Source organism: Hyperoodon ampullatus (genome assembly GCF_949752795.1).
Source record: "Hyperoodon ampullatus genome assembly, chromosome: 11".
Taxonomy (NCBI): Eukaryota; Metazoa; Chordata; class Mammalia; order Artiodactyla; family Ziphiidae; genus Hyperoodon; species Hyperoodon ampullatus.
In genome coordinates this window covers 17,978,941-17,992,101 of record NC_136924.1, presented here as the reverse complement: position 1 = coordinate 17,992,101, position 13,161 = coordinate 17,978,941, and the positions used below count along the sequence as shown (strand labels likewise).

The 13,161-nt window shown below is 36.2% G+C and overlaps 1 protein-coding gene across 1 annotated transcript in view; it reads left to right on the top strand.

The window, feature by feature from the left end:
• Positions 1-13,161, top strand: part of EEA1 (early endosome antigen 1) — a gene marked incomplete at its 5' end in the record, with an annotated part of 127,728 nt that overhangs the window by 74,757 nt on the left and 39,810 nt on the right. Inside the window, 4 exons of the mRNA XM_079714243.1 lie at positions 237-386; positions 1,433-1,552; positions 8,211-8,414; positions 12,717-12,917. Of these exons, the coding sequence (XP_079570369.1) occupies positions 237-386; positions 1,433-1,552; positions 8,211-8,414; positions 12,717-12,917 (675 nt within the window). The remainder of the gene's footprint in view (positions 1-236; positions 387-1,432; positions 1,553-8,210; positions 8,415-12,716; positions 12,918-13,161) is intronic.

The window sequence follows — 13,161 nt, the reverse complement described above, 5'->3', positions numbered from 1 at the left end:
AGAGTGCAAAAACCCTGAAACCTGTGATGTTTGGTTACAGTTTTATGTGAGTCATAATTTATGTGATTAAAATTCAGTTGGATCTTAGGTTCTTCTAAAGTATCATGAAAAGTAATATATTATGTTTATATTGGTGAAAAGTAAAACATTGTTTGGAAAGTAGGTGGTAGTAGTAATGGTGGTAATTGTAGGTGTGTTTATACGTATGTACTTACTTTTTTTTTCCTTTTCTAAAGTTACATAGCAAACTTCTGGAAACAGAGCGCCAACTTGGGGAAGCTCATGGTAGGCTGAAGGAACAGAGACAGCTTTCAAGTGAAAAGCTGATGGATAAAGAACAACAAGTGGCTGATCTACAGCTCAAACTTTCTCGTTTAGAAGAAGAGGTAAGCTCGCATTTCAAATGAGTTTACATTAGTACATTTATTGATAGATTTGAGGCATCTTAAATATTGTGTTTAATCTTTTTATGGTCAAGAGCTTTAATTGGATTTTTTTTTAACTTTAAGTTGGGACTTTTATTTCTCCCCAGTTAAAACGTCCTATTTATTAACTGTATTAAGTCATTTTGTTGTGATTGTATTCCCTAAAGTTCTCAACAAAAATGTGCAAAGAAGGCTACTCTTCAGCTTTAGGCAGGATAAATTCTTGGGGTGAACCTGTCAGGCTGCTCAAGAAGAGTCTTCCTTTCCAGGAAGGACCAATTCCTAATGACTCTGAAAAATGAACAGTTGCTGAGGGCATTAATGACATGTAGTTGGTGCATATAAACTTTGAGTTTGCATTTAAGAATTTTCTCTTTTAAAAATTAAACATAAGATTGTATGCTATCCTAACTTAAGCTGTAGTTGGCAAAAATGGTAACTGCTATTTGGTTAAAGTAAAAGTTATCATTAAAGTACTTCTTTTATTAGAATTGAACAAACCCTGAGAGTTAAAATCTGTAGCTTCAGCAAAAGATTTTCTTGTAGATCCAAAATCTTAGTGTGGTAGATCATGCTGTTGTTTCCCAATAAGTGATAATTATGATTGTCGTGAAAAAAGTAAAACAAATATTATTACTGTTACAAAAATAATTATGTAATTAATTAAAAAATAATTAATTAAAAATAAATATATAATTACTTATATATAATTAATTCCCTGATCATATTAGTATATAAAAACAATAATGAACTAAATGCCAACCTGGAGAAAGAATTTTATACTTTTCAGGATGAGAATCAATTCTTAAGGAATAATTTCTTAATCATGAGATTACAATTCTATAAGTAATGAGATACTGCTTTTAAAGTTGATTTTTATCTGTTGTTTGAATTGAATTTTCTCTTCAGACTTGAGAATTGTGAGATCTGAAGTACTACCAGATATTTATATGATAGCATTATGCCTTTAAGTTGTCAACTGACAGTCTTCATTTTTTTTTTTTAAGTTGAAGGAAAAAGTAACAAATTCCACAGAATTGCAGCATCAGTTAGATAAAACAAAGCAACAGCATCAAGAACAACAAGCTCTTCAGCAAAGCACTACAGCAAAACTTCGTGAAGCTCAGGTAAATAGTATTTGGATTTTTAGCCCTTTAAACAAAAATAAACCAAATCATTATCCTTTTGTTGTGGTGAAACTAGATAATGCAAAGTACTTGATTGTGAAGAGTTTTGATAATTTTCAGTATCTGGATAATCAGAAAATCTTTTTCTTTTGATTGCTCTGTTGAAAATTTTTTCTAAAATATTAAAAAATATTTATTATAAACAGATTTGTTACATATAAATTTATATAAAAATTTAAAATTTATTAAATTTCTGTTAAAGAAATTTACTAAATTTATTTAAATAAAATATATTGTTTATTTGTTATTTACACATAATAAATTATTTATTATTGTTTATTAAAATACCTTATTTTAGAAATTAAAAATGCAAACAAAATTTCTCAGTTTAGTATACCTCAGTAAAAAATAACATTTTGTATTTCCTACAATAGAACTTAACGTTTATTGGTCATGTCTTTCCCTGTTTCAGAGCTATCATATGAACATTGGAATTGTAGGTATAGAAAATGTGACTGAGTTAAATTTGTACAGATTCTATAGTATAGCTCAGAAGATTGAAATAAGTTAAATTTTTTTTTTTTTGTTATGGTGAGCAGAAGACAGTACCCAGATGTTTGAAATGAATTTGACATTCATTTATTCCTTTGGTCTTTTATTAATTCATTGAATATTATTGAGCACTGTATGTCAGGCCCAGTGGTAAGCACTGAAATTAGAGAGCTGAGTAAGACACAGTGCCTGCCTTCTAGGAAAAGGCAATCTAATGATATACACACAGAAGCAATGTTGGAGTTGAAAGGAGGAAGTAAGTAATATGCCTTTCTTTCCCTTCTGAGTTTGGGTAGTGGCATGGGAGTCAGGTGGTTAGAGATCCAAATATTGTATTCATTTATTTGTTCTTTCATTCAGTCAGTCAACAAATATATATTAATGTCTACTCTTAGCCAAGGAAGTGATTTTGTGGATATGGCAGCAAAGAAAATAGACAAAGATGTCTGCTCTCATGGAGCTTAGTGAGGAAGGCAAACACTAGCCAAGGTAAATAGGCAAAATATATAGTGTGTTAGATGGTGGAAGTGCTATGGAGATGAAAAAAGGGATGGGGAGTAGGAAGTATCTGGGGGTCTGGAGGTGGGACTGCAATGTTAGATATGGTTGCCAGGGAAGGCATCTTTGAGAAGATCTAAAGGGAGGGAAGGTGTACAAGAACATCAAGGAGCCAGTGAGTGGAGTGGTGTGAGTGATAAGAGAGTTAAAAGCCATAGGGATCACAGCCATAGAGATCACAGAGGATCAGAACATGTCAAGCTTCATAGGTAATTTTAAGGATTTTACTGTGAGATGAGAAATCATTGGAGGATTCTGAGCAATGGAGTAGTATGATCGGACTTATAATTTCGTAGGATTACTCTGGCTACTGTATTGAGAGTAGGCCGTAGGGGCACATAAGTAGAAACAAAGAAATTAGCTAAGAGACTACTATAATAATTGACACAAGAAATGATATGGCTTGGATCAGAGTGAAAACAGTGCAGGTAGTGAAAAATGGTCAGATTCTAGATATACTTTAAAAGCTGACAGATTTACTGATAGATTGATATGGGGCATCGGCAGAGAAGTCAAGGATAATTCCAAGGATTTTGGCTCGGGTAGTTGGAAGGATGGAGGTCAAACAAGATGAAGACTGGGAATCCTATTGGATTTGGCAACATGAAGTCACTGATGACATTGGTAAGAGCAATTTGTAAAGAGAAGGAGGGGCAAAAGCCTGATGGAGAGGGTCCAAAAGAAAATGGGAAGAGAGAAGTTTGATGCAGTGAATATAGATAACTCCAGGAGTTTTATTATAAAGAGTAGCAAAAACATAGACTAGTAAAAATGAGGTAGAGAGTTTGGTATAGATTGCAGGCAAGTGGACTTTCTGATAATGTACTGCAGAATTAAGTTTATTCATCCAATCACAGACAAAGCTGGAAGTGACAGCCTTTTACCTTCTTACAGGCAGGTTGTCTCTTAGACTGAGGGGAGAGCAAGGGGCTGAGTTAAACATTCTTGATTCCTTATTCCAAGCTTTCCAGTTAGTTAAATTCTCCATCTCTGGGGAGGAATAAGAAAAGGATGGCAAAGAGGCCAGGCAAAGTCTCTCATTACGAAAAGTCCTAAAAACTAATTAAAGAGATGTGATGAGTATAGTTCTAGGTGTATATATGTGTATAAAATTATTATGATAGCATAGAGAAGACAGTTATGTAACTCGGATATAATTTGGAAAAGAGCAGTTACAGAAAATTTCCTTAGAAGGGGCAATCTGTTGCAAAGTTTGTGTAGATGTTTCTGGGTTGCAAAGATGGTGATAGTGAGTAGTATACTCCAAGTAGAAGTTACAAGGAAAAGAATAGTGAAGCTGGTATGAATGAAACTGTTAGGTTTTGCTGGAGCTTAAAGTGTAATTTAGAGATGAGTTGGAGAAGAGCCCAGAGCATTAGACATGGGTAAGTTTATGGAAGGCCTTTCTATCTATGCTTGAAGATAGAAAGGTATTGAAGGTCTTTAAAAGTGCCATAGCCAGATTTGATTTTTAAATAGATTATTCTCATGGTTTTGTAAAACATGAATTTTGGAGAGAATATTCTGAAACAGGAGATCAGTTAAAAGACTAATATATGCAGTAGTTTAGGTGAAAAATAATGATGGTCCTTTTTTTTAATCAATTTATTTTTATTTATTATTTTTGGCTGTGTTGGGTCTTTGTTGCTGCACACGGGCTTTCTCCAGTTGCGGCGAGCGGGGGCTACTCTTCTTTGTGGTGCGCGGGCTTCTCATTGCGGTGGCTTCTCTTATTGTGGAGCACGGGCTCTAGAGTGCCCTGGCTTCAGTAGATGCGGCACGTGGGCTCAGGAGTTGTGGCTTGCGGGCTCTAGAGAGCAGGCTCAGTAGTTGTGGTACACGGGCTTAGTTGCTCTGCGGTGTGTGGTATCTTCCCGGACCAGGGCTCGAACCCGTGTCCCCTGCATTGGCAGGCGGATTATTAACCACTGCGCCACCAGGGAAGCCATAATGATGGTCTTAGTTTAAGCAATTGCTAAAAAATATCATAGGGACAAATGTGAATACTACTTTGGAGGTAAAATAAATACTACTTTGGAGGTAAAATACTACTTTGGACAAATATGAATACTACTTTGGAGGTAAATTAATAAATAGTTGTAGGGAATGACAGAGAAAGGGAATGGCTTGAAGACTGATAACATTGGGTACATGGTAAATGGAGATATCATCAGCTGTGTTAATGAACTTGAGAAAGATGGCCAGTGCAGTGAGTTCAGTTTTGGACGAGTCTTGAGGCATCTATGGGATGTATTAATTTAAAGCCTGAAGGAGAGGACCATGCTATATATTAGCTGTGAGAGACAGTATTTATGGGGTAAATGGAATTATTAGAATAAATGTGATCAACCAGGGAGAGAGTGTAATGAGAAAAACAGACAACTGGTAACACAAGACTTCTGGGAAACACTAACATTTAAGGGATGGATGAGTAGAGGAAGAACAGCTCAAAGAAAGAATGATCAGAGCAATTAAGGAGACCTTGCAGAGTGAAAGCCAAAGGACTAGGGAGAGTCAAAAGTTGGGAGTAAGCAGCAACTTCAAATGTGGGTGTGTGGAGAGGACGCCCAGTATGATAAATGAAAAATATTCATTAGGTTAAGTAGTTAAGAATTAGTGACCTTGTGAAACATAATTTCAATAAAGTGATAGACATGAATGTCTGATTTTTGATTGATGAGTAAATGAGAGATGAGGGAGTGGGGAAAGTAAATATGCATTACTTTTGAAATTAAAATGTGAATTGCATAAAGACTGGGCAGAAACTGGAGTGGGACTTGGTCTAGGAAGTGTTTTTGAAAACCAGAGGTACCTGAATATGTTTATAATGTAGGACAAAGGGACTAGTAGAGAGGGAATAATTGAGGATATTGGAGAAGGGGAGGTGACTGAAGGAATAAGGTATTCATAAGCTATGATGTCACTGGTACAATGGGTGGTGGTAAATTCAAACTTATCCTGTGAAGGATATCCTTTGAAGAAAGGAGGTGTGTGTGTGTGTGTGTGTGTATGTATTTAAATATATTTTACTTTATTATTTATTTTTATTGAAGTATAGTTGATTTGTAATATTGTGTTAGTTTCAGGTATACAGCAAAGTGATTCAGTTATACATAAATACATACATATGCATGTGTGTGTGTGTATATATATATATATATATATATATTCTTTTTCAGATTCTTTCCCTTTACAGTTATTACAAAATATTGAGTATAGTTCTCTGTGCTGTATAGTAGGTCCTTCTTGGTTATCTATTTTACATATAGTAGTGTGTAAATATTTTTGAATTATATATGTCTATGTATAATTTTATAGGTAAGAGGAAGAAAAATCATGGTAGGTCATTCCTGAAGATAATATAGCACCGCCCACCCCCCAGGTTAAGTTTGAATAGTAATAGCTGAATGTCTGGTGGACAGAGATTAAGAATTTGGAGATTAAGATTAAGCTTTTAAATGGTTATTTAGGGGAATATTTGAGGATGAGAACCCCACTCAAGTGACAGGAGTGAAAAGATGATTCTGAGTATATAATAGAGGTTGGAGTCTAGAAATTTGTGGTGGCACCAGTCTATGGAGGTTTGTGATTTCGCTCTAATAGTGCTTAGAAATGTAGGTGTGGAGAAAGCAGATTGCACCATTGATCTAGGATTGGGTCTTTTTTGGAGTGGCTGTATTGGAAACTTGGGGGGTAAAAGGAAATGGAGAATGTAGATGAAAGAATAGTTAAGGTTAGTTCATATCCATATATGAGGTTCAGGAAGAAAAGCTAGGTGTGTGCTAAATATGCTAGAATAAAATTGAGGTTAATGTCTCTTTGACATTGAAAAGCAGAAATGAGGTCATGAAACTGGAAGACGGTCAGGAAGTTGTGGTCACAGAGTAGGATAATTGACATTTTTTTAATCTAGAACAATTTCAGGTGATTACAAGATCCTGCATGTGAGTGATTGAATAGTATGAATAAAGGTCCAGGAATTAAGATGATATGAATATTGAGGCTGTAGTCTTAATTCTCTGTGTATTTTGTATTTCCCAGGAAATTGGCAGAAATTGGGATTGAGAGAAAGACTAAATCAGGTCTCAAGTCTTCAGTGAATGAGGTAGGGATTTATAGATGATAGCAACACAGCATAGAGGGTAGAATAAATGAATACATAATTCCCAAAGCAGCATAAACCTTTTGCTTGAGGGAGAGAGTAATGGCAGTGAAGAAATCTAGAAAAAGTCAACGTCTCCTGCTTGCCCAACAGAACAGTCCTTGCATATCAGAGAGGGCTGATGGGAAATCAGCATCTGTACAGGGAGCACCAAACTTCAGTTAGACTTGGAAATAGAGTGATAGTTCTAGAAAAAGCTTAGCCCTGGAACTGTGTTTCCAGAAGATGGGTAGAATGTGCAGAGAGGGTTCTTAGTGGCAGGAACAGAGAATGAGAGCAGAGAGATTAGGTTGCTTTTCATCGTTTTGTGATTGAAACTTAAAGGGATGAGAAGCATGCTTGAAAGTGACTGATCTCACATATTTTAATATTGGCACACTTCGTTGAGGGTGCCAGGGGGTTGCTGGCTCTGTCTCAGGAAGGTGGTGTGGGCTGCTATGAAGTTTGCAGAAGGGCTTGTTAGGGCCTTGTTCTGGGTAGAGGCTCTCTGGCTCTCTTAGAATGATTGAGGCGGAGGCAAAGGCTGTGGGTCAGATAGCTCTCAACATTAATGAGTGTTGCTCTGGATGTGGGCTCTTGCATGTGCTCTGTGTAACATGACGGTCCTTGGTGAAGTCAAGAAGAGGGATCCCTTGAGGTAGTGACAGAAGAGTCCTATTGGGGTACTGAAATGATCTTTCATGAGTGAATGTGCGTTAGAGTACGATCACTTACTTTTCTGTTCATTCAGTAAATATCTTAGAACATACAGGTCTTGGATACCTCGATGAATAAAATAGATAAAAATCTTCACCTTCTTGGAGCCTACATTCTTGTGAGGGGGCAGAAGGAGGCACATAAACACGAAAACTCAGTAAATTATGGAGTGTTAGATGATAAGTGCTGTGGGAAGAAACAATGTTCAGGAGAGGGAGTATTTGGAAAGGCTGCAATGTTAAATGTAATGATCAGGGTAGGTATGATTGAGAAGGTGGCATTTGAGCAAACATTGGAAGGAGAGGGAATGAGCCATGTGACTTTGAGGAAGTGTGCCAGGCAGAAGAGACAATTGGTGCGAAGGCTCTGAGGTGGGCGTGTGCCTGGTGTGGTTAGGAATAATGAGGAGCCCCACGTGTAGGTGGTGAGGTCAGAGTGTTAGAGTAAGAGTGTGGTTAATTGAAGGGGTATTTTGGTTAAATTCTAGTTTATTATCAATAATATAGGTTTATATTCTTAAGTATATAGTTCTAATAATTTAATTAAATTTGCCATGTTAAAATGTAATGATTAGTAAAAAATATGTAAGACTAAGAGTTTGAGTCTTAAAATTTATTTATTATCATTTTGTTTGAGGAATAACTTTTTAAGTTCTCTATCATTAAGGTAGTAGTTTTCAATTCTTTACAGAATGATTTAGAACAAGTACTACGTCAAATTGGTGATAAGGACCAAAAGATCCAGAACCTTGAAGCCTTATTACAGAAGAGTAAAGAAAATATTTCTTTACTAGAAAAGGAAAGAGAAGACCTGTATGCAAAAATTCAGGCTGGTGAGGGAGAGACTGCTGTTCTTAACCAGTTACAAGAAAAAAACCATACATTACAAGAACAAGTAAGCTTGTCAAGTGCATTCTATTTCTAAAATTTACTTTTCAAGTGTATTCTATTTCTAAAATTTACTTTTATCTCTCTAAATCTTAAGTGCTTTATCTAAATGATTCTTCTGTTATTTTTAGTACCGTTATTTTTAGTACTTTAAAAATTATTATGTATTTCTGACAAATACTATCTCATTTACCTTAGAGGTGGGTTGCTATTGTAGTGAAAATAAGCTAACATAATTTGATGAAGGAGCTCTCAGTTCATGTCCCAGGATGTAACTTATTACCTGTGATGACCATGAGCAAATCATTTCCCCTTATTAGCTCATTTGAAAAGTATAGTTAGCTCATATTGAAAAGTTATTAATAATATATACTTGCCTCATGGCATTTTGTGATGTTTTGAAAAAAGTAAATAAAATATATTTATAAACTAAAAGCACTAATCAAATGTTAGTTGTTACTATGTATTGGTTAATAACCAGGCTTAGTGGTTACCTATATTTTGATACTGTATATGTGTTTGGAATACCTAGCTAATAATAATTTTGGTAAGTTGCCTTATCGTTCTAACATCTGTGTGTTAGTTTAAGTGAAACTTATAAAATTTAGCTTAATACATTTTCAAACTGTAAAGAATTTATAGTCACTTTTTGGAAGAATTGTCTAATAAGAGAATTCTAATTATCTAAATGAGAAAGTATTAAAGTATAAGTAGGTCATATCACTTTTCTAATTTGGGTATTAGAATATAACACAAATTTTCCCCCCAAATTTCAAAGTTAGCCTAGGTTACCAGTTTTTATGAAGAATTATTTAGACTAGCTTTTATAGTTGAAAGTTGCATACAACTTGACATTGCTTATTATACAAATTTGATCTGAAACGCATATACAATTTTGGAAAAAGAATAAATAAAAGTAAATTTATGTACTTCTGCTTCTGGCAATATTGGCGTAACTGATACCTATTTAGTCCTCCTACTGTAAACAACTAGAAAAGTAGAAAAAACTGTGTAAAACCACTGTTTTCAGACATTGTACAACAAGCAGGTTTTCATCCCTGAGAGAAGAGAGGAGGGAACAATGTAGAGAAAAACCTCCAGAAATCTGCTTAGAGATACACTTGAACCTTTCACTGGATGCTAATCTTTACACTCATAAGGAGAGATTCCATGAGGCCAGGCAGTGGACAATTATTAGGAGCTGCAGCTGAAAAATGATTAGAACTCACAGAGCTGGGAAATATTCAAGTTCTAGCCAGTCAGAGCAGAAAGACATGGTTGAACACTTGGGGGCATTCAGTAGAAACCCCAGAAATGTCACACCTTAGGAGTAAAGCTAAACTATCCCTAGACTAAAAGCTAGCCTACACCTGACCTAAGAAGCATAGGAACAAGCCTGGAAAGGTTCTAGCTGAACCACAAGTATATTAACTGTCAGCTGGAGTAAAATTCAACATTCTTAGAAAGAAGACAGCAAAATCCAGACTTGTCATAACAAATATAAAAAAAATTACAAAGAAGCAGAAAACAAAGACACACAAAGCAGAAAACATGTGAGCTGTAAGCAGGAGAAAAATAATTCAATGGGGATAGAACCTGAAATGAGAGAGGATAGAATCATCAGACAAGTACTTTAACACAGCTTTTAAAATATACTTATATAGCACTTGGGTTTGTTTTTGTTTAATTTGTGGACAAAGACTTATAGACAGGTGCAAAAATAAATCCTCTTTTGCAACCCAGAACTCAGTGTTCAGTATGAGTTTTGATACAGATAAGAAGGAACATGATATCTAAAAGAGAATCAAGTGATGGGGGTATACTGATAAACATAAAGATTGCTTCCAGGATTATAGAGCTGATAATTTCCCTCATATCTTAAGCTTTTAAATTATCAGCTGCATTGATTTATTACTCTAATTTTAATGTTGACATGAAACAAAGATGGCTGCTTTTTTTAGGCTTTTATCTTGAACACAGTGTCTGGATTTTAAAAAGGTATTGCTGGGCTTCCCTGGTGGCGCAGTGGTTAAGAACCCACCTGCCAATGCAGGGGACACGGGTTCGAGCCCTGGTCCAGGAAGATCCCACATGCCATGGAGCAGCTAAGCCTGTGTGCCACAACTACTGAGCCAGGTGCCACAACTACTGAAGCCTGCACACCTAGAGCCCGTGCTCCACAAGAGAAGCCACCGCAATGAGAAGCCCATGTACCACAACAAAGACCCAATGGAACCAAAAATAAATAATAAATAAGTTTAAAAAAATCATATTGAAAAGGTATTTGCATATCCCAACGATCTGTACTGTTCTAGGGTGTGATGGCTTAGGAGTGAATATGATTTGAACCTAATACATTTTTTTTTTTTTTTTTTTTTTTTTTGCGGTACACAGGCCTCTCACTGTTGTGGCCTCTCCCGTTGCGGAGCACAGGCTCCGGATGCACAGGCTCAGCGGCCATGGCTCACGGGCCCAGCCACTCCACGGCATGTGGGATCTTCCCGGACCGGGGCACGAACCCGTGTCCCCTGCATCGGCAGGCGTACTCTCAACCACTGCGCCACCAGGGAAGCCCTGAACCTAATACATTTTTAAAGGGTGTCAAATTCAGAACCAGGCAGATCCATCTCCTGACCCTAAATGTGGTCCTAAAGTAATTGCTTGAGGAAATTGGATCCCAAAGATTACAGGCTGGGAATTTTGAAGTGTGTTTGTATTCCATTGGAGATAGAAGAAGCCCAACTAAAAGAATTGTGGGCTGACTCACATGACAACTTCTTTTTGAAAGGGCTATTTTATCTTGAAGATTTTGAGTTTGGAGGAACTAAGGTGATTGGCAGTGGAAAGAATCAGAACATGTGAAATTCCTTAAAAATTTATTGACTTAAATAATTTTGCCAGGACTTCCCTGGTGGCGCAGTGGTTAAGAGTCCACCTGCCAATGCAGGGGACATGGGTTCGAGCCCTGGTCTGGGAAGATCCCACATGCCACAGAGCAAATAAGCCCGTGTGCCACACTACTGAGCCTGCACTCTAGAGCCCCTGAGCCACAACTACTGAGCACTTGTGCCACAACTACTGAAGCCAGCATGCCTAGAGCCCATGCTCCACAACAAGAGAAGCCACCATAATCAGAGAAGCCTGCGCACTGCAACGAAGAGTAGCCGCCGCTCACCGCACCTAGAGGAAGCCCGTGGGCAGCAACGAAAGCCCAACGGAGCCAAAAATAAATAAATAAATAAATAAAATAATTTTGCCTATGTTACACATAATTAAAAAAAATGCTTTACACTTAAAAAAATAAAATATACTTATGGATATAAAGAAAAAAATATAATAATGGAAATAGAAGTGGAAACAATAAAAATTAGAACTTCTAGAGATTAAAAAAAAATCTGAAATGAAAATTTCACTGGATGAATATAATAGATTAAGCAAATGGAAAACAGTATCAGTGACCATTAAGACAAGGTAATTGAAACTGTCCACAATGAAGCACAGAGAGAAAAAAGGCTGGGAAAAAAGTGAACAGTGTCTTAATGACCTGTGGGATAGTATTATGTAATCTAGCATACATATAATTAATGTCAAAGAAGAGTGCGGAGGAGGAAAAATATTTATAGAAATAGTGGCTGAAAAAATTGTAAATTTGATTAAAAATATGAAACCACAGATTCAAGAAACTCAATGCATTCTAACCAGAGTACCCCAAAGAAATATCAGATGAATTGGATTTCACCTAAATGAAAAATGAATGCTCTTCAAAAGACACCATTACAAAAATAAAAGCCAAGACAGATTGGGAGAAAATATGTGTAGTACATATATCTGACAATTCAGAAACATCCAGGATATATAAGGAACTCTTATTACTCCATCAGATCAGTGATTGTCTGGGGCCAGAGATGAGCGGAGGGTGGGTACTGAGTGCACAGGAGCATGAGGAAACTTTTGGGGGTAATTGGAATGTTCTCTTGCTTGATTGTGGTGATGGTTAAATGAATGTATGTATTTATCAGTTCTCCTCAAACTGTACAATTGAATTGGGTGAATTTTATTACATCTAAATTATAGTTCAGTAGAGTTGGTTTTAAAAATAATAGGAATCTCTGAATTTGATGTTATTCTTATGATTTTGAGAGATTATGTTTACTTACTTTTGGAAAGATGTGAATAATGTTTCTTGAAAAAAAGTTGAGATAATCTATCATAGAGCACTTTAACATTCTCATGGTGCTTAAATTTGGGTTTCTTAGTTCTTGTTACATCATTTGTGACCTTCATAATTAGAGTCTTGCTTATATGGTAGGTAACTCAACTAACAGAGAAGCTGAAGAATCAGTCAGAAAGTCATAAACAAGCCCAGGAGAATTTGCATGACCAGGTGCAAGAGCAGAAGGCACATCTCAGAGCTGCACAAGACCGCGTCCTTTCCCTAGAATCCAGCATTAATGAATTAAGTAGTCAATTAAATGAAAGCAAGGAGAAGGTCTCCCAGCTTGATATACAGGTAATATCGAATTATGTAACTTAATATGAGTTTGCATGAATAAAACACCAATTTTAGGCCATCACATATTTTAAATTGTTTCTCTCTCCCTCCCCACCCCCTGCCTTACTTATTAATGGAAAAAAAAATTAGGAATAGGAATTAAATAAAGGTTGTATTTAGACAGTTGTTGAGCTTTCCTGTTTGCCTTTCTCCCTTTCCCTCCGTCTCTTTCTCTCTCTCTCCCAGCAAATTACTCTTCCTG